Genomic DNA, 25,683 nt, shown 5'->3' with positions numbered 1-25,683 from the left:
ATAGTTCTATAGTCTTCAAAGGACAAGAACTCATCTTTGGATTAAAACACATGTTTCTAAAAGCAAAATGGTTCCCAATACAGATAGTAAACTTAAAGTGAGATTGAGTAAATACCACATCCTTGTCGGAATTTATGTTTACAGAAGCACTCTTCAGTTGCTTATCAATCATGATACTATAGGACAGATAGACTTGTCAGACCAGAAAATCAAGACCCAGAAAGCCAGAGAATCCTTCCCATCACAGCAGAGACTTCAGTCTCATTGCTCCAGGTTGTCTCTTGATTCTAACTTTATTTCCACAGAAGTTGAAGTCATCTCCAAGTAAAACTTCTGTATTGTTAATGTATCCAGAACAGTGCCTGACATACACTAGGCACTCAATGAACATTTGCTGAATAAATTAATGCCGTTTAAAAACATCCCAAGGATGCTGTATCTTTTTCTATTTTGGAGGGAATGTCTGTATCACAAGAATAAATTTGATACAGCATAGAACAAGATGATCATCTGACACAATTACTATTTCACTTGAATTGTTTATTAGGCATTTAGCCACACGACAAAGGACAATTTAAAGACCACAGATATAATTTCAAGTTGCATGAACATAGACTGCCCTGGAAAATATGTCAGTGAGGCTTTCCTGCCACTTCTGATGGCTGCAAGAACATGAAAATCTATGATGTTTTAATCAACAAAAATCACAGCTGATGAATAAAAGCTATGGCCACGAAGATTAACTTTTTATATAGCAAATAATATTTCTTTGTTGATGAGACACTAAGCAGACAAAATCACAGCCCTCTGGATAACTTTGGAGAAAGACATGGGAAGCCACAGACAGACTCGGTTCCACGAAGCCAGGATGATATTTATTTGCTTCTTATTCCAGTTTTCAGGTATATCTCGCTTCAACTTTTGATTCCTACAGGGAAAAAAATAGCATGAGCATATGGCTCCATTAAAAAAATAAAGAAGAATTGCATGTGCTTCTTATTCGAATATAAAGAATGAATATATAATTTCCCCAAAAAACAGAGACAATTGTGCAATGTCAAAGAGTTTAAACTTAATAAAGGAATTTTTATTGCCAATCTGGCTTCTCTGATGAAAATTGTATTAGTGTCAACTAGAATCTCTGCCTAATTTTCTACCTCTGTAAAATATGATTAGTTCCTACTTTCTCTCAGAACTATAACCACATTAATATGATGTAATAAACTCAAATAAGTACAAGTAAAATCAAAGTATTAAGATTTTTATTGTTCTAATCTGTCCAAAACAACATACATGCATTAGGACTTACTATTGTATCACATATCTTTTTAAAAATTGAATTTCATTTTTACCTTTTGAATATACAGCAAATATAATGACCCCAGAGAAACTGAGACTCTGATGAGAAATACACCTTTGTTTCTGATAAATTTTCAGAGCTACGCTCTCCACATATGTTCTTCTAGGCATGTGTCAACAAGATGCTGATATGATACAGGCTTATGAGATAGATGCAAACATGGGGTTGCAGAAATGCTAGTCGGGAGCTCTTGCCTGATAGGGATTTGTTTCGTATGGAGCTTACGGTGGTACTTCCCTCCCCTCACGCAGTCTTATGCTGAGAGCAATGGAATAACTTCAACATAAAAGCCTGTCCCCACTACCTGCCAGAGATGCTTGATATACCACTTTGGAGTTGCTCTGGGTCAGGAGGTCTTCCTCAGACCCCAGGTTTTTCTCAGTTTATGAGTGGGGAAAGGCCCTGGTTGCACCAGGGAAAGGACCTGGTTCTCAGGGTACATTTTGACTGAGAAGGTAGTTCTTTGGCCTCAACTTTCAGGAGCCATGGACAGGTCTATCACATATATGAAATATGATTTTCAACTTCTGACTTGTTGAGCACTATACTTTTTCAGATACTCACAATTAAAATCAATAGCAAAGAAGATAAAGTTGTAGGCAATCAGGAAATGCATTACATGACTTATAGATTCTAAATCCCCCACAGGTTGTAATGAACGAGCCATTGCGAAAGGAAGAGGGAGAGAGAAAGAAAAGCAGACCCTAAGGAGGGATCACAGATGTCTTCCACCAAATGGGACAAAAAAACAAACCAAAAAAAAGACAGAAACAGAGAAAGGTAGACATATCCCAACAGGATGACATTCTTAAGATAACCTAATGAAGAGACTTTCTAAGGTTGTCTGGGTTCCCAACAACATAATTTTAAATACCCTTCATATTGCCAACACTGCATTTATTTAAAATGTGTGCTTTGTTTTTACAAATTAACTGCATGCTGTCTACAGGGTTTAGCTGTGAGGGGTTTACCCCTCACAACTGCAAGAAGTCTGGTAATTGAAACACATCCTTTCTTTAAACCATCAAGAATTTGGACGGCAAGTCGTGAGTCACAATAAATTCCCTTTTTATTGTTTTCATTAGTTCTCTAAAGGTCACCAGTTTCTTATATGAGCTTGTTATGATAGTAAGTTATCTCAACAAATGCTGTTTGAAGAAACCTAAAGTATTATAGAGATGGATGTAAGAGAATAAATAGTAAAAATCTAAATTTTAAAAGAATTATTAAAATGTATAATTCCTTCTACTTCTCCAGAATTAACATGATTTTCTCTTCCTTTTTTTTTTTTTTTTTTTTTGAGACAGAGTCTCGCACTGTGGCCAGGCGGGAGTGCAGTGGCACGATCTCAGCTCACTGTAACCTCCGCCTCCCAGGTTCATGCGATTCTCCTGCCTCAGCCTCTGGAATAGCTGGATTACAGATGCGCGCCGCCACGCCCAGCTAATTTTTAGTAGAGATGGGGTTTCACCATGTTGGCCAGGATGGTCTCGATCCCTTGACCTTGTAATCTGCCTGCCCTGGCCTCCCAAAGTGCTGCGATGACAGGCATGAGCCAATGCACCCGGCCTTCTCTTTCTTATTTTCAGGTAAGACAAATGCACCCTGGCAGCATTGAGTGGCCAGGTTGGGCCTGTAGCTGGGTCTGGACTCCAGGAGGACACTCTTGCTGCGGGACAAGGAGACAGGCAGAAAATGAGCCCAGGGCAGCCTACCTGCAGCTGGCTTCACTCCTACTCCCTCTCTGCTTGCAGCACGTCGGCCGCCAGCTCTTTGATGTGCTCCCAGGCCCGCTGCACATGGGCAGATTCCACAGTGCGAGAGCAGATGGCAAAACGCAGGACAAACTTGTCCCTGAGGTGACATGGAACCAAGTGGATTTTTTTGGCACTGTTTATTCTTTGCAGAAGAGCTTCATTCACTTTGTTGGAACCCTGGAGGGATTGAAAGAGAGGAACTGTGCTCAGGTCTCTGAGGACTCAAACATCAACTGGTCATGTAGGAAGGCCAGTGCTTGGCAACCTTGCCATACATCAGGAAGAAGCCAACTAAACATGCCCCTTGCATTTACGATGTTACAAAATTCAACAAAATAATAGTAACGCACCCTAAAAGACTGCATGCATCTTCTCCCCACAGATAATTTCTCCATATTCTAATGTGCCATCAAAAGATGACCCTTCCATGGTGTAAGTTTTTTTAAGGAAAATAAAGATCCCTAGATATGTCATCTACAAATGTATGAGCTTAAACAGCAGAAGTGGGGTTTCTGATGGCACCAGGGGAGGAGTCTCTAAATTCCCACGGAAACATAGAAGAGTCTCAGCAACCTAGAAAATGAAGCATAATGGTCAAGCTAGTGCTAGAATCTGGGAAGAATGTCCATGAACCACAGGACCAAGCAACCATTGGTGCCTCTCCAGACGAGCACAGCCTACCAGCCTGGGGTAGGGGCAGAGGCCCCACCCCTCCCACTATACTAGAGATGGAAGCCTGGTATCAATCAGCCAATGGGAAGCCCTTGCTGTCCCACCTGGGCCCTGCTTCCACAGCAGCCAGTCTCCTGGCACTTCACCTCCACCTCCCTTTGCTCCTCTGTCCTTCTTCTGATTGCAGGCAGTGACTCCGTGTCTTCTAAGCCATGGAGTCTTAAATAGAACTGAATGTGGGACACTGCATCCTAGTCACCGGAACCTCGCAGGACTGCAGTTCATGGCCCTGTCTTCAGAGTGGAGAAGCAGGCAGGACAAGTAGGAAGGGGAGAGTTCTATCTACCACATGGAACCACCTCAGATGAGCACGTGCTGGATGCTGGCACCTGGCACAGAGCTGTGCAAATCCCTTGGCCTCTAGCTATGGGCCTGAGCACCCTGCTCCTGTTGTGCCCAGGTAGACAGTGATGGGTCAGAGGAAATTTGGAAACCGTGGGTGAACACCATGTCTGCGTGAATCTGGATGAGGATTCAAGGATGAAGATAGAGAAAACAAGAAATGATGGTTCCAAGGGAATGGAATGTTACCAAAAAGACTCAGCATGAGAGCAAACATCTGCAAAGTATAGAGCACAGAAAATAGGAAACAAATTATTTAGGAAAAATGTGCTTGCCATTTTCAAACAGACTAGATAGGGCAGTACTTTCATGAAGTAGAGGCAAGAAGCCTAGCAGAGGTGGGACAATGACAATGAACAAAGTAGGCTGAGCGCACACAGATGAAGACCAAGCAAGTACTAGCCGTGATGAAGATGGAGGGAGAGGGACCATGATGCCATAGCAACATCACATCTGCTTTAGTAAAGAGCCACATGACGCACTGAAGCATTCAGCATGAGGGGCCTGAAATTCAGATTGAAGAGGATTAGACCAGGAGAGAGTGAGGCCAAAATGGCAGACGTGGAGGCAGAAAAGTGAGCCACAGTGTTTGACTCATGTGCTTCCTCCAGAAACTGGATTTGCAGACTGGAGGCACAAGCAAAGGTTTACAAAAGGAAACATTTGTCAGCTGAAAAATGCCCTGGGCTTCCTGCACGAGAGGCCTCACTATATGGCATGAGAGAAAAATGGACAGAAACCAGCACATAGATGGGTTTGGTGGCCTCTATAAATTATGCAAATAAAATAAAAGCCACAACCTTGACAACATTATGCTAAGTGAAAGAAGACAGTCATAAAAGGCAATATGTTGTATGATTTCATTTATACAAATGTCCAGAATAGACAAACCTACAGAAACAGAAAACAGATTAGTAGTCCTAAGGACGGGGAATATGGCATGACTGGGTGTGGGGTTTCTTTTCAGAGGATGAAAATGTTCTAGAATTAGATTGTGGTGATGGCTGCACAATTCTGTAGATACACTAAAAATATTCAAATGTAGCCTTTTTTTTTTTTTTTTTTTTTTTTGAGATGGAGTCTTGCTCTGTTGCCTGGGCTGGAGGACAGTAGCACAATCTCGGCTCACTGTAACCTCTGCCTCCCAGGTTCAAGTGATTCTCCTGCCTCAGCCTCCCAAGTAGCTGGGATTACAGGTGTGTGCCACCACTCCTGACTAATTTTCATATTTGTGGTAGAGACGAGGTTTCACCATGTTGGTCAGGCTGTTCTCGAACTCCTGACCTCAAGTGATCAGGCCTCCTTGGTCTCCCAAAGTGCTGGGATTACAGACGTGAGCCACCACGCCCGGCCCAAATGTAAACTTTAAATGAACAAAGTGAATGATATCTCAATAGAACTGTTAAAAAAAATAGAATATAAAAGTCCTAGAAGAAAACTGTCAGCAAAAATAAGAATGAAAACAACTGCTTGACAGCAGATGAGTCTAATAAGTATGATGCCAACACCAAGGTTGGTTGACTGGACACATCCTGGACATGGATGGACTGAGGCTTCTCCCACAAACACCCAGAGCGTGTCTTGCCCTCTTGGTCCTCTGTGCACCTCCCAGGTCTCATCACTTGCGCTCTTCCAAGAGCTCAAGTCTCCTCTCCTGCTCTGCTACCTGCAGGCTTTCCCAAGGCTACAGCTCCTCCTTGCCTCAGAGCTCCAAGTCAGGTGAGGCAAAAGGACATGGTAGGTGGAGTGACAGTGCCACACTCTGATTGGCAGCCCCATGACAATGACACTACCCCAGCCTGCTCCTTCTCCTGAGTGTCTTTAATTTGAAAAAAGAAGCCTCCTTGAAAGGCTTTAAATGATTGTGAATTTAAAGCTACCTCGGTCGGGCACAGTGGCTCACGCCTGTAATCCCAGCACTTTGAGAGGCCGAGATGGGCGGATCACGAGGTCAGAGTTTGAGACCAGCCTGACCAACATGGTGAAACCCCATCTCTACCAAAAATACAAAACTTAGCTGAGTGTGGTGGTGCACACTTGTAATCCCAGCTACTCAAGAGGCTGAGGCAGGAGAATCACTTGAACCTGGGAGACGGAGGTTGCAGTGAGCCAAGATTGTGCCACTGCACTCCAGCCTGGGCAACAGAGTATGAGACTCTGACTCAAAAAAAAAAAAAAAAAACTCATAAAACAGACAGAGCATTAGGTCTCACCTGGCTCTGTGCACACAAGGGAGATTACCAAGGGGCATGTGTGCAGTGCATCTTAGAGCCTTTTTGAGAACTGTATCATGATTCTCAGCAGAGATGGCTTATGCCCTAACCTGTGTGGGCCAGCCTGCCCTCACCTGGTGAACATCGGGTGAGCAAAATAACAGCACACCACAGCACAGTGTCAAACAGACTCCTGTGTGGGCATCTTGTAAAGGTACGCAGCCAGCAGCTCTGGGATGGGGCCCAAGACTGACTTTTCTAAGGAGCTCCCAGGCAATGCTGATGATGCTGATGCTGTTGATCCACAGAAGATGCTTAGATTAGTGAAGCTATGGACAGGCCACTGTCCTCCAGGGAGGGCCAGTGGCAGGGGTGTGGGATGGAGCCTTGGGGATGGAAAAATGGTAAGGATTCTGGGACCAATAAGCTGTGTAAGTGAGAAGTCTCAGGGCAGGCTTGAGGAAGCGGGAACAGCCCCAGTGCATGGAAGCAAGGCTGTGCAGCGTCGGGCAGGGCAGGTTGGTGGACTGAAGAACGCAGGCTTTGCTCTCCCATCTCTGGAGAGCCAGGGCCAGTTTTTGAGCATGGAGGTAATGGACGACACTTTCCCCTCTGTCACATTCACAGAAAATGAAGAATGGAATAGATGTAGACAAACCTTCAGCCGAAAGCAGACAAGCCCCAGAGTGACTTCCGCACAGATTTCAAAGCGGGGATCCTGGAGCACCAGTGACTCAAACTCATGGGACAGCTGGACGTGCTTGAAAGAGGAAAGGGAAAATCTGTTTCTCTCATGGCCACTTAATTCAGGACTTAACTACCTAGAAAACCTTATTAGACTGCACATGTATGATTCATTTAGTTGCTCTTGGCAATTTTCCTCAAGTGCTTGTACCATTCACTGACCAGCTGTTCCCAGGCAGGCTAAGAAACTCATTGCCTGCATTAGCAAAGGTCTAGTGTCTTCAGAACACCAACTGTCATTTTCTTCTGTTCATGGGACTATTTTTATCCCACCCAAACTGTCTTTTATAATGTTAGAATAAACACCGTGAGGAGGTATTTGAGCATTCTGGAAGAGACAATGGCTAACGCCCATCGAGTTGCTCCTCTGTGCTTCCGGTGCCAGCGCTCACCACTGCGGCATCTTCAGGACAACCCACAACACAGAGGATATCGTCATTATCCCCATTGGGGAGGACCTACGGAAACGCCACGCCATTGCGGGCAGTGGGTGGCTGGGACCAAAACACCTGTCATACGAGCGGTTCCTCGTCAAGCCACCAGAGGGCGCCAAAGACCTCGGCCTCATGGGCGATCCCAAAACCCGGTTCCCGCCCAGGGAGACAGGCTTTGAGCATCGCTGGACTCTGCTCCTAAGGCAGGCTTGGGTCCCCTTTCAGAAAGAAGTGGGGTGTGTTTTAAACAGGAGCCAGCATGATCATAACTAGTTGTCCTTGAGCTTAAACATGTCATCATTGTGGAGAGATAAATCCCTGATTTTTTGGCTTTCTGTCCCCCCAAAAACTGAATTCGTCTCAAATGGGGAGAGGGGCATTTCCTACCCGTGAATTCATATACATACTCCTTTCCCAGTTTTCGCCCCCAAACGGGTCCTCATAGTGCTCGGCAGCTCCTGGAACTGTCCTCAGGGAAGCTTTGGGAGTAGACAGTTCATGGCACATCCTAGGTGTTCTACAAAGCTTGCAAATGGATGTGTTTTTATACGCTGTGCCACAGAGGATGCGGCTGGGGACACCTGCCCCTGCACTGCTGGTTGTAAAGTGGCAACAGGACTTAAAATGGAGGACTGTCACCATCACTAAGGCTGAATATCACAGGTGTGCTTGTTCCCATGAAGCCTGGGGACCTCTGTCCATCAAGATGAGGCCACAGCTTAGGAAGGACACCGGGATCAGAGGGAGCCAGCAGAACAGCAGCAGGCCTTCTGCAGCTGGCTAAATGGGTGGCTCTAGGCAGGTCCGGGCTCATATTCAAGACTCAGTTTCCTCTTTTTTTTTTTTTTGAGACAGAGTCTTGCTCTGTTGTCCAGGCTCTAGTGCAGTGGCACGATCTCTGCTCACTGCAACCTCTGCCTCCTGGGTTCAAGCGATTCTCCTGCTTCAGCCTCCCAAATAGCTGAGATTACATGCCTGCCACCATGCCCAGCTAATTTTTTGTATTTTTTTTTTTTTTAGTAGAGACAGGGTTTCACTATGTTGACCAGGCTGGTCTTGAACTCTTGACTTCATGATCCCCCCGCCTTAGCTCCCAAAGTGCTGAGATTACACGCGTGAGCCACCACACCAAGCCAATTGTTTTTTGGGTTTTGTTTGTTTGTTTTGTTTTGTTTTTTTAAAGCAGGGGAGTGGGGCTTGTAGCTGATGAGTGGTTCTCAAATTTTAGTGCATAGAGAAGGTGTCTGGTTTGCTTGTTAAAACAGAGGTTGCTGGGCCCCACCACAGGCCGGCACTGCTGGTCTGGAAGCATGTCTGAGAACCACTGGTCTAGGGAATATCTATCTTATTCTGGCAATCTAGGGGAGAAAAAACACATTCATTATGTTGTCATGATTGCCATTGCTCAATGAACTTCATTCTTGGCTAGATGTGGCTAAAGCACAACCTATGTGGTGTTTCTACTGTGACCATCTTCCTGGACCTGATAACCAGCAATCTGTATGAAAGTGACTTAACAGATCTTATAAATACCCTCATCTCAACAACCCAAACTACAGTCTGATTCTTTTGCCGTGTATTTGCTTATTATGACATTTGAAGGCCGGGCGCAGTGGCTCACATCTGTCAATCCCAGCACTTTGAGAGGCCGAGGCGGGTGGATCACCAGAAGTCAGGAGTTTAAGATCAGCCTGACCAACATGGTAAAACTCAATCTCTACTTAAAATACAAAAATTAGCTGGACATGATGGCGCATGCCTGTAATCCTAGCTACTCAGGAGGCTGAGGCAGGAGATTCGCTTGAACCCAGGAGGCAGAGGTTGCAGTGAGCTGAGATCTCACCATTGCACTCCAGCTTGGGGAACAAGAGTGAAACTCTGTCTCAAAAAAAAAAAAAATGAATTTATTTCTAAAGTCCCGAAAGACCTCTGCAATTTTACCCAGATAAATAATAAAAACAAGGTCACCTTGCGGATATAAGCCTGCAGTCCTTTGACTCCATACATCCTAAATACAAACCACATTTTCAAAGAGCGAAATCTTCGGCCCAGTGGTATCTGCCAGTGCTGAAATGAAACATGAAACGGACCATCAGTGAGGAAGATATTAAAAGCAGGCTTCCTTTTTGGCTCACTGGCTCACCTGTTTCTCTTGGAGGCAGCCGATTCCCAGGCGGCCACCCTGCTCCCACTGCCATGGCCTGTCTTGGATAACAGGGCCCTCAGTGATGTGGGCAGAGGCTTTCTTTGGAGATCTCCAAGAGAGAGGAACACAGACAGGGACCGTTGACCTGGGAGCCAGCAATGGTCATTGTTTTCATTCAACAGATCTTTGGGGTGTGCACAGTAGGGCCAGACCCTGGGCTGGGCCCTGGGGTTCTGTGGTGAGCAAACAGGGAAGACATGGCCCTGCCCCCAGTGAGCTCACCATCCAGTGGGGATAAGGGGGTAATTTTCATTGATGTCCTTGCCTAGGAAGGAGGGAGCCAGAACCCGCTCTTGTCTGCCACTTCTGCCCTGGATGTTCTGGCACTGTTTTCTAGAGCAACAGTGGTTCCCTTTTGGTCCCACTGATCACCATGGAGTGACCCCAAGTTCCCTCACCAGAAGACACAATGTGTGTCTCCATGCTGGGCTCCAGAAGCTTTCCCTGTCCTTCCTCTGGTTTTCCCAGACCCAGTCAGCTGACTGACCCCCACACTCTCTGAGGGATGGAGATGTGGTGAAGTGAGCAGGGAAGGACTGGGATGAGGAGGCTGTTGGGAAGTGACCATAGCAGCCCTGCATGGTCATCTTAACAGTCACATTCTATTTCAGCTATAAAGGAGATGCTGAGGAGAGCTGAGCCAGCTCCCTGCTGGGCCTGGGTGACACAGTGCAGCCAGGTGCAACACTCGAGCTCAGCTGGACCACCTGCCGGGTGGAACTGCTTAGCCGGAGTCCTGAGTCCCACACTGCTCCCCGGAAGGAGGGCTCACAGGTGGTTCTTAAAGTGTGGGTGAAGGCCAGATGCGGTGGCTCATACCTGTAACCCCAGCACTTTGGGAGGCCGAGGTGGGTGGATCACCTGAGGTCAGGAGATTGAGACCAGCCTGACCAACATGGTGAAACCCCCTCTCTGCTGAAAATACAAAAATTAGCCTGGTGTGGTGGCACATGACTGTAATCCCATCTACTTGGGAAGCTGAGGCAGAACCCGGGAGGCAGAGGTTGCAGTGAGCCAAGATGGCGCCATTGCACACCAGCCTGGGCAATAGAGTGAGACTCCATCTCAAAATAAATAAATAAATAAATAAATAAATAAATAAATAAATAAAATAAAGTGTGGGTGGAATGAATGAATGGCAGCTGCTTCTGAACACAAGAGAAGCAGCTCAAGGGCCCAGAGCCAGAGTTCTGCAGGAGCTTCTCAGGTCAAAAGGGAGACAGAGACCCAACCTCTGACTCAGGCATTCAGCATGGTTCCCCCCAGTTGTATGCCAAGCCCTGCCCGGTGTGTTGGCACATTATCTCCTTTGAGCTTCCTAGCAGCACTGTAAATGAGGGTTCGGATCCCTACTTTCTTGGAGCGAAAGCAGGTGTGGACAGTGACTTGTTCAATGTCACCAAGCCAGCATGCGGCAGAGCTTGAGCTGAACCTGCACACACAGTTGTCTGCTAGTAAGCACTGCGTTTGCAAGCTGCTGGGCTGCTCAAGAACTAAGCTAACTTGTCTTTTGGGAAATCTAAAAGAATAATCCCTTATCCCACCACTAGCTGACTGTCTGTCTAACTAACAGTCAGTAAAACAACGCTTCCCTGCCATGGTTCAGCACGGGCGCTGCGTTCCAAAATCATTCCTGGACCAGTCATCCTCCTACAAATTAGAAAGCGATTTCAGTCTAACATTTGGAAGAATACCAAGGTAAACTTAATTTCTGTGGTCCCGGAGTGAAAATGCACACCATCTAATTGAATGCTCACTCAAATGTGGCTCCAAATGTTGTCATGTTCTCTCCAGAGACTGAGTTCAATGCACTGGCCCCTCCCCCAATATGCTCTTGGGCGCCTGCAGCAGACGGCTGTGACTCCTGTGTACCCAGCCTCACCTCCTGCCAGACTAAGTTCCCAGAGGAAAGGGACTGTGTCTCATTTGCCATTTTAGTTCCAGCCCCAAGCCCAGCACCCGGCCTGGCTCAGTGCGGCCAGCCCACATTTTGTGGAATATTGTTGACGGACATACTTAAGTAAATCAGGAATAAAACCCATTTTTCCCTCATTCACGGGTCATCTAAAAGGATTCTGCATGTAGAAACCAATTCATATTTGATGCTTCCCAAACATTAAATGAGCTATTTCCTGGTACTTTTTCCTCCACAGTTGATCATTTTTAAACCCGTATTTTGTCCCACTTTTGACAAGCCGTCAACATCTTCCAGAAGATGCAGTTTCCTCATTCAAACAGCCTGCAGGGCTGCGTGGCTCTGTGGCTTGTGACCTGGGTCCACGGTCCTGTCTTTCAATAGGTTCAGCAAACTTTTTAACTTTTCTGAACCTCTGTCTCCTCCCCTATGAAATAGGCACAATGATGCCCACTTTGCCCAGGACCTCGCAAACTGGAGGCAAATAGTGCTGTCTTACACCTTCAGTGTGCCATTCACCGTCAGAAAGAACACAGAGCTCTCTTGCTCTACCTCGCGTCCTGAACAGCCTCCTCCTGGGACTAACACTCCGTCCTCGTGTCCTCATCCACTGACAAGGGGCAGAACTACCAGGGCCTGCTCGTTCTTTTAACCCCACACTTCCTCACTGGCCTGGCAGGCAGCCCACTGTCCAGGGATCTTCTCCCCAGCCTGATGGCTGTGACAGCCTTAGGTTTGGGTTTCCAGCCTCTTTGAACAAAATGAGAATGTCTACGATATTCCTTCCCATTCCCCGCCGAGCCCAGCAAAGCAAATGCTCTGGGGACATTTGCCTGGAATTCACATTCAAGGTGGGAATCATAGAGGAGCCTGAGAGGTGCATGTGAGCACAGAGAGGGAAAGAGGTCACTGCACTGTAGCTAAAATAGCGGCAAAGAGAAAATGCCAGGAAATATGGCTAGGGACATCCCTGGGTTGTGGCAGACGGAGAGGGTTCAGTGAGACGCAGTGACACTTGTGCCTGCACCCAAGGGATAGAAAGGGCAAAGCTGGGCTGAGAGATGCCCTGGGGGCTCTGCACACCAGGGGCCCTGAGGCTGCTCCCACACTCACACTCGGCCAACTTGTGTTTTCCCAGTGGCTGCCCGGGGCTGTCCCCACATGGCCACTCCTGCTTCCTGGGGCTGATCTGCTGAGGCCTAACACCTGTGCTTCGCATTTAGAAGCCCTTCTGCTCCAGAACAGCTTCCACCTTCTGTATTCCATCTTTCATAAGGTTCGTGCATTTGTCCCCTCATCAGCCATGAAATATCGGCGGTGAACACATGATGTGCCATCTCCGGCCCTCTCTAGGGACGCAGCAGCACAGAAGCCAATTACCCCAGAGGGCCTCCCAAGCCTGGTGGATGCCAGTGGGGCTGGGCTGCTGTGGTGCTTCCCACCTGCCTGGGTTCCTTTAGAAGCAACAGGCAGCCAAACAAGAGCCGTCCCCACATGGCTCCTGACTCATGCGCTGCCAGCTATAGTGCCAGGGACCTCAGCATCATTGCCTGCCACAAGCGGCAAGAAGAGAGCTGTCAGGCAGAGGACTAGCTAAGGACTTGGGGCATGTCCTCTTGGGCCACAAATGGGCAGCCTGGAGGATCTCAGGTGTATTTCAGAACATGCATCAGGGCCTGCGTCGTCTGCACCTCTGTCTCCCTCAGTGGCCTGGGAGTCCTGGAGGCGGCTTTGGGCCTCACTCACCTCTGAGTAGCTGCAAGAGCAGCTCATAGCTCCTGGTTGGAAAGGGAGTGCCAGTCAAGGGGCTGCCTTGAGATGGGGTGAAAAGGATCCAGGTTTCATAGCAGGACCAATAGGGTGGGGAGTACAGGGGCTGCCCAAAGGATGTTTGAAAGTAAGGCTGGAGCACAGCTTGCTGATGCTTGACCTTTCCTTAACTGAGGCCAATGGCTTTCATTAAGCTGGTAGAGAGAATTAGTAGAGATAACTAGTTGAAGTAACAGAAGGACAAACGCTTCCCAAGGAATATATGGCCGATCAAGGCGAGGTGAATGGTGGGCTCAAGTCTTCTGGATTAGCAGTGGGGAAAGGGGCTGTGGCTTGAGGCGCTGAGGAGAGTGAGGCTCAGCACTAAAGACAGAAGGGGACAGAAAGACAGGGATCAGATTCTTTCCTCACCCCATGAGGGTCAGGGACTGGTGGTGGAGGGAATAGGATGAAGAGCCTAGGGTTGGGGAGAAGGAGTGAGCCCTGAGGACCGGAAGGGCCCTGGCTGGAGCAGAAGAACAGGCTGGGGAAGCCTCAGGCAAGCCCTGCCATCTTCGTGGTCCTGCAGGCGGGTGCCAGTACAGATCTGTGATTCTTGGTGAACAGTAGAAACTGTCTGAGGAGATCATGTTCCCTGCGCTGCTAGATGCGGGCACAGCTGGGTGGGTTCTTGTCTTGGGCAACGTAACATAAGCCAGCATTGCTGGGGATGGTGCCCCAGGCCTTTGAAAGACAGTGCCAACTTTATTTAAAAAGACTTTGGTTCCTAGAGGACTTGTTAGTCAATACGGAGTTTTTAGCAAAGCCTGTGTTATTTTATGTGAACCAGAGACGGTGTCGTGCCTTTTTTTTCCTAATGATATCTAAGCTGAGAAGGAGCAACATTAAAAAATAATAAAATAAAAGGCATGAAATATTCGTGCCTGTTACCCCATTTTCAGTCTCATGCTGCAGGAAGCAGCTCATCCTCAGCAGAAAGCTGGATGTGCCAGATGCTCACTGCACAGTCATTTAGGAAAGCAAGGGACTTTCCCAGGGAAGTAGTTAAATAACAGGGAAATAATTATACCACATAACATGGGATTCTGTGTAGACTTTCTGTACTGTGGAGGAGTGGAGAAGGTATTGCGATTTTAGTTTCGGTGACATGAGAACCAGCTGTAGTGTGGTCTGTGCAGCACGTGGCCCTCCCGCCACATGAAGTCTGAGAAAGGCCATGAACCATAGGAGGAGACAGAAACACAGGCCACGGTGATGTGAGGATACAAGGGCAGGGTGAGCAGGTCCTCAAGTTATTTTTAATATTATTGTCATATTTTCCCTTCAATAATAACTTTCTAAAGGATAAGTCTGATTGTTAATGGGGATTTATATGAAAGTTTTAAATGGCATCATCCATGGATCTTCCCACTGTGCCCTTATGTGCACACACCCTGGCCTTTCTCCCTGGGTGTGGAACTGGATGGTCCCAGGCAAACTTTGCCAAAACTGTCCTGGGACCAGCCTTGATGGCTTGGGAAGGTTTACTGCTGCCCCCTCCCTCCTGGCTCACAGCTGTCACAGGAAGAAGGCAAGTTACACATGCCTTTGAGGGGCAGCCCCTGCTGAGTCATTATCACACTGGCTACTGACAACGTTTGCTCCAATAGCACTTAGACACACACCTCTGTTGGGAAATGGCAGCCTCTGCTTTGATGGTGCCCACCACGCCTGACCAGAAAGAAGTGGACATGGGTCATCATCTTTTTTTTTTTTTCGAGACAGAGTTTCACTCCGTCACCCAGGCTGGAGTGCAGAGGCGCGATCTCGGCTCACTGCAACCTCTGCCTCCCAGGTTCCAACGATTCTCCTGCCTCAGCCTCCGGGGTAGCTGGGATTACAGATGCCCGCCACCAGACCAGGCTAATTTTTGTATTTTTAGCACAGATGGGGTTTCACTATGTTGGCCAGGCTGGTCTTGAACTCCTGACCTCAGATGATCCGCCCACTTGGGCCTCCCAAAGTGCTGGGATTACAGGCGCGAGCCACCGCACCCAGCCACAGGTCATCTTTTGATAGCAGAAGACAGCCAGCTCAGTGGCCACACCTCTGCCTCCCCTGAGTTTCAACCTCCCCCTTGGGTTCTATTCTTTCAATAAGCCTCGCAGCCACTGCCTTTGGTTCCAAATTCCTTTTCAGACTAACACTAGAACAACCTGGCATTTTCAAAGTATGCCTCATTCAACACTTTGGCAAATAAAAATGAGAAAGGACCAATGCATTTGAGACTAGGCTGCTGAGATGACTGGCCCCACCTGGGAGCTTTTTATGTTCCCTGACTCCTCACTCTCCCATTGCCGCCACCAGTGCAGCCCCAGGCACACAGCAGCCCAGGGCAGAGGGGCCTTTTCCTTCCAGAGGAATGGGGGGGCAGAGGCTCCTTCCCCCTCCCCGGGAGCAAAGTCCAGGGTCCAAGTTTCCCCCTCTTAACCTGAGACCTCTGACTGGGGGGCTCAGCAGAGCTGCCCGCCGCCTGACAGGACCCCCCTAATGTGTCAGTTAGGACCCCATTGGAAGGTGCCCATCAATGCGTGCTGGTCATGAGAGTGGGGAGGAGACCCGTGACAGCTCCGGAGGAGCTCCCCTGCACTCCACTGGCTTTTAAGATTACAGTGGAATCTCCCACTTACCCGGTAGTCAGTGATAAGCCCTGGAGAAAAAAGAAAGAAAAAGAAAAAAGAAACCATTAGGCAGGTTTGTTGATCACACGCTAATCCTTTTCATCCTCCAGGTAAATTTCTTGTGTCTTCTAAGTCAGAAATAAAACTACCCAAAGGCTGGGTCTGGGTGTTCTTTATGGCACTTCCCAGGGTCACATATTCAAGGGGAGTCTCCCGAGAACAGGGTGCCCAAAACACAAATTGGAAATGTTACACTCTCAATAGACCCACATTAGTTTTGCTTTCTGCAGTTACATAGCATGAACATCTGAGGTTTCATCTAGTTCCCAGTAGAGAGTTAGCGTTCAGATCACGTAAATCGTTCATCATTCATTCACTGATGCATGAGAAGGTGAATTTGTGATATACGGAGTGATTAGAATATTTTTAAAAGAAGAGAATGAAACTCTTGGTGGGCTTATTCATCTCTGTATCCACGGATCTTAGCAGATCTTAGTTCAGTATCTGGGACAGAGCAGATACTCAGTGAATATCTGTTGAGTCAGTGTTACTATCCTGGACTCAGTGGCTCCACTGAGTCCACATATGAAAAATGGCTGATTTGCTTTTAAGCCTCCTCTCATGCCTGAAGCAGCAAATCCCAGGAGAAAGAACCCTGGATGCAGGCTCATAGACAGGAGTTTCTATTAATACAAGTGATCCTGCGCAAGGCGTCAGGTGAGGATTATGACAACATGCTGAGGTCCTGCTGCACAGATCGGTGGAGAAGGGAGTCTCGTGCTCTGGGAGTACATCCATGAATGTGGGCTGGACCAGGCACAGCAGTGTCCCCTACTTTCCCAGGCAACAGGGGCTGTGGCAGGACCATATAGCAGTCTACATTTTATTTACAAGAACATCTGAAGTCACCACTTGATGTCATTCCCTGACTGCCACCTGGCTGCCAGGAGAAAATAGTTACATTCTCCATTAGCATAAAAAATGGCAGTGCTGGGAGGAGATGCAGGACCTCCACCCCCTGTTTCATGAGTGACCCTGAGATGGAAGCCCAAAGTCACACAGCCTATCTCAACCCATAACCAGTACTCTCCTTTATGCCACACGGCCTCTCATTAGTAAGGGAGCTTGTTAAACAAACATAACATTAGTAGCAGCATCTGACAATGACTCACAGAGACCACTGCAAATGAAACAAAGCACCCAACAGACTGCATGCAGGAAGCACTCAGGAAGAAATTGTTGAGGCCGGCGCAGTGGCTCACACCTGTAATCCCAGCACTTTGGGAGGCCAAGGCAGGCAAATCACTTGAGCTCAGGTGTTCAAGACTAGCCTTGGCAACATGGTGAAACCCCATCTCTACCAAAAAAAAAAAAATACAAAATATTATCTGGGACTTGTGGTGTATGTCTGTGGTCCCAGCTGCTCAGGAGGCTGAGGTGGGAGGGTCACTTGAGCCTGGGAGGTGGAGGCTACAGTGAGCCAAGGTTGCACCACTGCACTCCAGCTTGAGTGACGGAGCCAAACCCTGTCTCAAAAAAAAAAAAAAAAGTCAAAGAACCAGATGATTGTCATGAATGAAAATGAGGGAATGCCCCACCATTTTAGTTTCTATTACTGCACCATCTGATACGGTAGCTACTAGCCACATGTGGCTATTGACATTTAAATTTAAGTTAATTAAAACTAAAGGAAATTAAACTTTAGTTCTTCAACAGACGAGTCACATTTCAAGCACTCATTAGCCACATGTGGACTGGTGGCTGCCATATTGGGTGATGCAGAATTATAGAAGATTTCTGTCATTGCAGAAGCTTCTACAGGATGGAAAAACTGGAGGCTTTCAGTAGAAGAATTCAGATACGGTGTCTAATTAGTGCAAGTTCCTATCTGCTTCTCCGTGAATCTGCGGACGAGTGAAGAACTGGCCCAATTTAGAAGCTTCCTTGCACAATTCTTTATTGTTAACATAAAGAAATGACAAACCTCTTAGCCAGCAATTTCCTCTAACAATGGTTTTACCTGAACTGTGGACTACTTAATAGGTCTTAGGTGCCTCATAAGATGTAAAACTTCATGAGATACGTGTGGGAAGGGCAGCTTGTATATTGGTGATTGGTAAGTGGTGCAGAGTTAAAACAAAGCAAACAATGCATTGAATAAGACTAGTAAGAAATACAGCAATATATTAGCAATGTTTGCATTTGAGTGGTGGGATTACAGGAATTTTCTGGCCCAGCATTGACTCTATTTTCCAAATGTATATCTTTAATAAGGAATATATCTTCAAAGCCTACATGACTGGTGTAACCACTTTACCCCCTCACCAGCATTGTGACACAATTTTCAGTTATCAAAAAAATTCTACTTATTTTGGTTCTAGTTCAATGCCTACCATTAATCGGCAGATACACTGGCTCAAGTCAAATGAGATGACATAGGTGAAGTGCAAAAGCCAAGAATTGTGCATTCCCTGCTGTGGCCCCGGAGCAGCCTGTGTCCCCTGATGCCACTTGATAACTGCCCGCTCATCCCCTCCCTGCTAGATGTTGCAGGCGAGTGCTGAGCCTCCTTGGCTGTCACCAGCGCCAGGCACAGAGAGCAGGCCTACTGACCAAATGACTTAGGTGCACCTTGGTGTGCTGATCTGAGCCTTGGCTTCATCTTATTTTCTCTTCACTCACCAACCCTACTCAACCTCCTTCGTTTACTTTGCCTCCTCATGGTACTGGTGGAAGGTGATGCAAAGCCTTTTTGTAAAGACATTATGGCCGTCATTATGTTAAAGATGTTTCCTTGTCTGCAGGAGGTATGGATGCCCATATTAAAATCCCATGGCTGTGCCCACCTGCCCCTGCTCCTGCAATGAGCCCAGCAGGTTCTCAGTGCTTCTAGAGTAGGAGCCTCCCCCAGGGAGCCTCCCCAGGTCTCTTAACCCACCCACAGGGAATGGGCTGTGAGGGCAAATCCAGGAATGCACAGCACCCCAGCTCCTCTGTGGGAGCCTCCTTGGATATGGATGGCCTTCCCCTAACTCCCAGGGACCTCCAGGGCAGCTCTGAGGGGAACAAGACTAGAAACAGTCCACAGAAAGCAAGCTCACAGCTTACCTGAATCCTGATGGCTGTGCTTCAGGTAAGTGGGGTCCAGTCTAAAGGCTCCCGTTAAGTCTGATCTCTTTTTCACCCTGGTTTTAGAGAACAAATGATAGGGCTGATAACCAAGCACCCTAGACTGGACCACCTCTCCCCTCTCCCCACCTGCCTCAGCTCAGGCATCTGCTTCCGGCCCTGCCCTAAACACCACTCTGCCTTCATGGTTCTGTCTCTGCTCCGAGTACCTGGGAGTCTTAGAATAAAAAACAAATATTTGGTCTTTGTTGCCGGTTCCTGGCACACAGCTCCTAAAACCCTTGAGATCTCCCAGTGATAAGAGTGTGTTTTGCATGTTAATAAGATAGCTGGGAGCTGGGCTCTCTTCCATGGCTTCCAATCTCCAGGGAGGGTAGGGGTCTGGTGATGAGTTGGCCAGTGATTTAAGCAATCATCCCTACTGAATGAAACTCCATTAAAAACTCCTAAGTGGCAGGGTTGGAGAGCTCTGGGTTGGTAAATGCTTCACAATGCCGGGATGGTGTCATACACAGAGAGGGCACGGAAGCCACGTGACCTACCACCCCACTTGTACTTTGTCCGTGCATTTCTTCGTTTGTACTCTTCATAACCTGTAAACCTAAGTAAAATGCTTTTTTGAATTCTGTGAATTGTTCTAGTAAGTTACGGAACCTGGGGCAGGGGTTATGGGAACCCCCCTGACTTTGTAGCCATGGTGGACAGAACTATGGGTAACCTGGAGACCCAACACTGTGCCTGGCATCTGAAGTGGGGGCAGGCTGGTGGGACTGAGCTCTTAATCCTGTGGAGTCTGACACTACCTCTAGGTAGTTACAGTCAGAATAGGAGTGAGTTTAGGACACCTAGCTGGTGTCTGCAGAGTTGTAGAATTAGTGTCAAGAGGGAAAACCACAGAGGTTAGCATTTGCTCCTCTCACTTTCCAGGGACAGTACAGTGCCTGGCCCTGCTGGCATCAGTAAGTGTGTGGGGGGTGAAAATCCCGAGGGCTAATGAGCGAGAAGGCCAGCATGCCCTGGGCTACAGACAGGGGTCCTCTTTCACCTGTCTGCACACAGAGCACTCCCACTGGTAGTCATTCTGCAGAACTCAGACCCAAACTCTCACTGGACAGGCCTTTGAAGGGCCTGTGCTTTATGGTAATTGCCATTGCTCTGCTTCATTGGCAGTGTGGTGACACCATCACAAAGCAATTTTGTGGCAAATAAAGTATCCTAAGGGCAAACTAGAGAAGAAATGTTAATCTGACAGTAGCTTGGGCTTGAAAACAAATAAAACGTGAGAGTCTCTGAAAGAGAACCCAGTGAGCATGAAATAGGATGCTGGGATGTGGCTTACCAAGGAAGTGAGAGAGAGGCTGGATTTATCTGTAAAAGATCATTGAGCCTTTTTTTGTTTGTTTTTTTTTTAAGGTTAAAGACAGACAAAGTCAGTAGGAATAATAAGCTGTCTAGTGTATATTCTTTCTTTGACTTGTGGAAGAAAATTGATTGCACCTAATTTTGTGTGTGTATGGGAATTTTCTTGCATCATAGGCATTTTATGGGGAGTCACTGGTTTGGGGAGGGGAGGCCCTTTGGGTCTCTCTGCATTAGAGAAAGCTCTGTGCCTAGCCTTAAAGAAAGAGGACCAAGAAGGATGTGAATATCTATGGTTATCAGTAGAACTCTGCCCTTTGTCCACAAAGACCATTCTTCCCCTTCTCATTCTCAGCAGGGACCTTTCCGATGTTTTTTTAATTTAAAAAATGTTGCACTTATTAAAGCCATACAAAAGATGTAAAGAATAAATCACCACCCCTTGCTTATGAAGCAAAACTTAAATGATAAGTGTTAATAAAAGTTAAATATCCCTGTCCCTCACCTGCTTCCTCTCCCTGTCCAACACAAGAGACCTCAAGGCTGAATTTGGATTCCTACTCTTATGTAGTTCTACAAAATTTTCTCTCCAAATCCCTAAGCAATCTATATTATTTTGCACACTGCCAAACATACTGTAACATAAACTTAAGATGTATTATCATAAATGTTATAATTCCGTGTATGTTTCTATAATTTGCTTTCTTACCCAAAAATAGACCTATGAGTTTCACATTCATTCATGCACAGAGCTCTTGCTCACTCATTTGTATGACCTCATGGGATTTTAGTGCAGGCACATATCCCAATCCATTCATTCTATCATTTCCCATTTGTTGATAGACAAACTACACTGCTGTGGACATGGGACCATCCCTGCGCATACTCCTGGAGCCCCTAGTGGCAGCGCCCGTCGGCCATGCATTTGCCAATGGACTAGCACAAGGTGAGCTATGTTAAGGCTGGAAGAAAGCATCTATCTATGGCCCTACTCAATAGCTCCAAATCAGTCTCCACAACAGTTGTGCTGTCTGTGAGCTCCTCTTCCACATCCTGGTCAACGTTTAGTATAAAGAGACTATTGTAAACAACCTATAGTGTTTCACTGGGATTTCAATTTACATTTCTGATTACTAAGGAAGGTGAGTAACTTCACATTTATTAAACATATCTGTTTCCTCTTTGATAAAGAATTTTTTATTCATTTTTCTGTTAGATTGCTTATTTTGTCATATTGTCTTGCAACAATTCTGTAAATATTAGAAGCCCTAATTGGAATACATGGGATCTGTTTCTGGCTCTCTCTTCTAATCTGCTCTACCCATCTGTGCCCGTGCTGGTGCTACATGAGTTCAGTCATGGTTGCTTTACACACACACATTAATATTTAAGGAGGCAACTTCCTCACTATATTTTTTTTTTCACAATTCTCTTGGCCATTCTTGGCCCATATAAATATTATGCCAGGATATTTATTAGAATTGTGCTGAGGTCTAATATCAAGTCTTCCTCTTCATGAACATATCATTCTACTTAGTTAGGACTTCTTTAATGACTTCCAAAAAATTGTAGAATTTTCTCCATATAAATCTGAGCAGGTTTTGATATGTTTGTTCATAGTAAACTTATATCCTTTCTTGCTATTATAAAGAGTATTCCTTTTGTAAAAATTACACATACTGTTTAATGTAGATGTAAAAAAATGCAACCTTAAAAATATTAGTGTGTCTAGACATCTTGCTGGGTTCTTTTATTAATAATACTTTGAGGATTCTCTTTTTATTGAGGTTACATCATCTGACAATGAGAGATTTATGTCTTCCATTCTGGACCTTACATGTTTACTTCTTTATCTTTTTTGTTTTTTGTTTTTTTCACTGTGGAGGTTAGGAAAGTCCAATGTTGGATAGAAGTGGAGATTATGGGAATCTTCATATTTTTCTGATTTTAAAGGGAGTGCTTCTAATATTTCACCGTTAAGTATAGGTTCACTATGTTTTTTGGTAGTTACCTTTTATCAGATTAAGAAAGTTCTCTGCTATTCCAATTTTACTAAGACATTTTGTCCTGAAATGTTATTGACTTTTATCTAATGCTTTTTCTGCATCTAATGTGATAACTTCTTTTCTCCTTCACTGTTAACATGGTGACGGGCACTTTAAAAATCTTCTACTGTTAAACCATCCTGGCATATCCAGATTACACACAGTTTGGTCACGGCATACTATATTTTTAAAAATCTCATTAGATTTTTTTATTTGCTAATGTTTAACTTAGAATTTTTACATTTAAGTTTGTGAGATTGTTTTATAGTTTTTCTGTCTCAGCTTCTCATCTGGTTTGAGAGTCAAATTTAGACTGGCTTCATGATATAAGAGGCAGTGTGGCCTCTTTGCTGTTCTCTGTGAATTATACGTATGATTGGACTGTAAGTTCCCTGCAGTTTAGGATACTCACTGTTTAAGAATTTGAGTATTTCTGTTGTAAGAAAATTTATTGATATGTTGTATTAGCAATAAGATTTTTCAGGTTTTCTATTTACTCTTGAGTCAGTTTTGGTATCATGTTTTGTTGCAGTTATTGTATATAAGTGTTTATGGGCGATTCTTGGCTTGATGTTACTCATAATGCTCCCTTACTATTTTTGGAAATCTCTGAAGTATCTGTAATTGTGCCATTGTATTTTCTACTACAGGTTATCTGTGTCTTCTCTTTATCTTTGACCTATCTTTCCAGAGATTGTTTATGTAATTAGGCAGGCCAACTACCAACATCTGGCTTTGTCGATCCTTTCTGCTGGGTCTTTTTTGTGTATTTTGTTACATTTCTTAATTCTTATTGTTTTCTTCCTTTTACTTTTTGGAGGTTTATTTTGTTGCTGCTTTCTAGCTTAATTTTGATACTTAGCTTACGATTTTCTGGCTTTCCTCTTTTCAATTGACGTCTGTTTTGTAGGTGCTGCTTTAGCTGTGTGTGGCAAGTTTTGTTGCATCTTTCTTTTCATTCAGTTCTCAGTATTTGCAGTTTCCCATTATACTTTATTCATTGGCCCATGTTTTTAATGGGCCTGTGGTAGTCGCCTCTTCCACATTTAGGTACTAAATTTGCATTTATTGGTAAGAGTTAATGGATATTATAAAGAGAAAGAATTTTATGGAAACATGTGTATGTGTACTTGAGGACATACATGGGCGTGTGCACACACACACACACACACACAGAGAAACATGCTTTTGTGGCACCAAAGTCACCTCACATGGTGACCTCACTTGCATGAGCCTCTTGGTGAGGAAAGTCTCTCTCTCAAACCAGACACAGTCCTAGGAGATCAGGAAAAGGACCCCTGTGTTGGGTTGAAAGCCTGGCTTCTTAAATTTTCTTTTAAAAAAAATCTACAACACTACATAGTGCTCACTGAATGAGCATTGACGTGACCTCCTGTTCCCAATAACATCTATAAAAAATTCAAGATACTAAAGGGTTCCCAGACCTAAGTGCAAAGAATCCAAACAGATAATTAGAAAACTATCCACTAAGCCTTTTAAAACAAGTTCTAGAATCAAGTCTTAACAATTACTAGAATGATTAAAATTGTTTCAAAGAAATAGAATTTTTAAAAATCTCCCAATGTAACAGAAGTATACAAACACTATAAAATAATTTACAGCAAAATTTAACATTAAAAAAAACAGGCCATCTTTCAAATGTGGATAATATATGCCTTTCGCGTGTATGGAATTTGAGTCTTTCTTTGGAGATCTGACATTAAACAGGCAATAAGCTCTGGACAGAATGGCTCACACTTACAGATAAAAGATTCAAAATACCAAATGGAGAATAAAAAGCTTATGAATAGTATAATGAATTCATTATAAAACATATTTACTATGCTTATAATGATTGCCAGTTTCAGAAACTTCAATTATTTTGTCTATTTCAGTATTTAAAGAGTACAACCAAAGTGTTTATGTTAAATTATGGGCTAACCTTCGGTACAATTTAATTAAACAAAAGAGAAACACTTCTAATTTTAAATACAAAGAAACTAGTGAAAGCAATAAAAAAAATCCATTTTGTGTTGTTTACTGAATTAGTGAAATTTTAAAAGACACTTTAAAAATTCACCAGTTAGGATTTTTTTGCTTAAATTCTTAGGAATCTAAAGGAATATTTATCCTTTTGTGAATTCTGGTTCTTACAAGTGTCCTTATTATCTGTATTCTATTGTGTTAAGGTAGATCACATGACTGTTATCTTCTCCTAGACTGTCAAAATATTTATTTTTATTTCATGATATCTGGACAGTGCAAAAAAGCCTCTGAGTAGAGATTCTCAGCCCTCACTCTCCCCACTCCCCATCTCCACGTTACAAGGCACCATTCGCAAACAGGCAGGGGAAGCCAACCTCGACCAAGCATGATCAGTGGATAATAATATTGTCCCCAAAAAAGCTTATGAACAGAATAATGAATTCATTATGAATTGTACTTGCTGTGCTTGCAATGGTTGCCAGTTTAATGTAACGGTGTCTAGAGGAAGGGATGCTGTGGTCCACTTACTTGTCTTTTGCTCTGAGGCTGTATATCCTGGGCTAAAATTCAGGACTACTTCCAGTGTTTACAGTGAAAACCAAGTCAGTGACAGCTTGAACAAAAGTGACCCTGATTTTGGCTCATTTACACCAAAAAACAGCTCTCATTCTCCAGCTTCTACATCCATAAGAAATGATCCCAGTGTGTTTTATGTGCATCCTTTTGCTTGTATGTGTGTTTGTAAAACGTAGGTTGCTTTGCGTTCATGCACTCTTGGTTTGCATACTGTGAGATACAGCACAGGCCGCTGTGTCAGCAAGGCAATGTGAAGACTATCCACTGTGGAATGAAAAAAATAAAATTCTTTGGTGGTAAGAAAAATGAGGAAAAAACGGGGACGTGGGTGTTTGGGTATAGTGAGATCAAATGAAAATATAACTTTCATACGAATCAAATAAACAAATCAGTAATCAGATGATCATTAAGATTGTGGAGTTTAAAATAAGCTGATCTGGTTTAAAACCTTAGAT

General features: G+C 45.0%; 1 protein-coding gene across 4 annotated transcripts in view; it reads right to left on the bottom strand.

Moving 5' to 3' along the window:
* Positions 1-525: 525 nt before the first annotated feature.
* DDC (dopa decarboxylase) overlaps positions 526-25,683 on the bottom strand; it is a 106,273-nt gene continuing 81,115 nt past the window's right edge. For 3 of the 4 annotated variants that reach the window (XM_015133491.3, XM_015133493.3, XM_001082132.5), the window contains exons 10-15: positions 19,242-19,318; positions 16,143-16,162; positions 9,551-9,649; positions 7,063-7,164; positions 3,076-3,294; positions 526-928 (exon numbers count right to left, since the gene is read on the bottom strand). In XM_015133491.3, coding sequence (XP_014988977.1) covers positions 3,094-3,294; positions 7,063-7,164; positions 9,551-9,649; positions 16,143-16,162; positions 19,242-19,318 — 499 coding nt within the window. In that variant the 3' untranslated portion in view covers positions 526-928; positions 3,076-3,093. Of the gene's footprint in view, positions 929-3,075; positions 3,295-7,062; positions 8,495-9,509; positions 9,650-16,142; positions 16,163-19,241; positions 19,319-25,683 lie in introns of all 4 variants that reach the window. The other variant, XR_013415349.1, reaches the window with a different exon arrangement.

This window comes from Macaca mulatta, chromosome 3, assembly GCF_049350105.2.
Source record: "Macaca mulatta isolate MMU2019108-1 chromosome 3, T2T-MMU8v2.0, whole genome shotgun sequence".
Lineage (NCBI taxonomy): Eukaryota > Metazoa > Chordata > Mammalia > Primates > Cercopithecidae > Macaca > Macaca mulatta.
The sequence above is the reverse complement of the archived record's forward strand: the minus strand, read 5'-3'. Positions and strand labels throughout refer to the sequence as shown.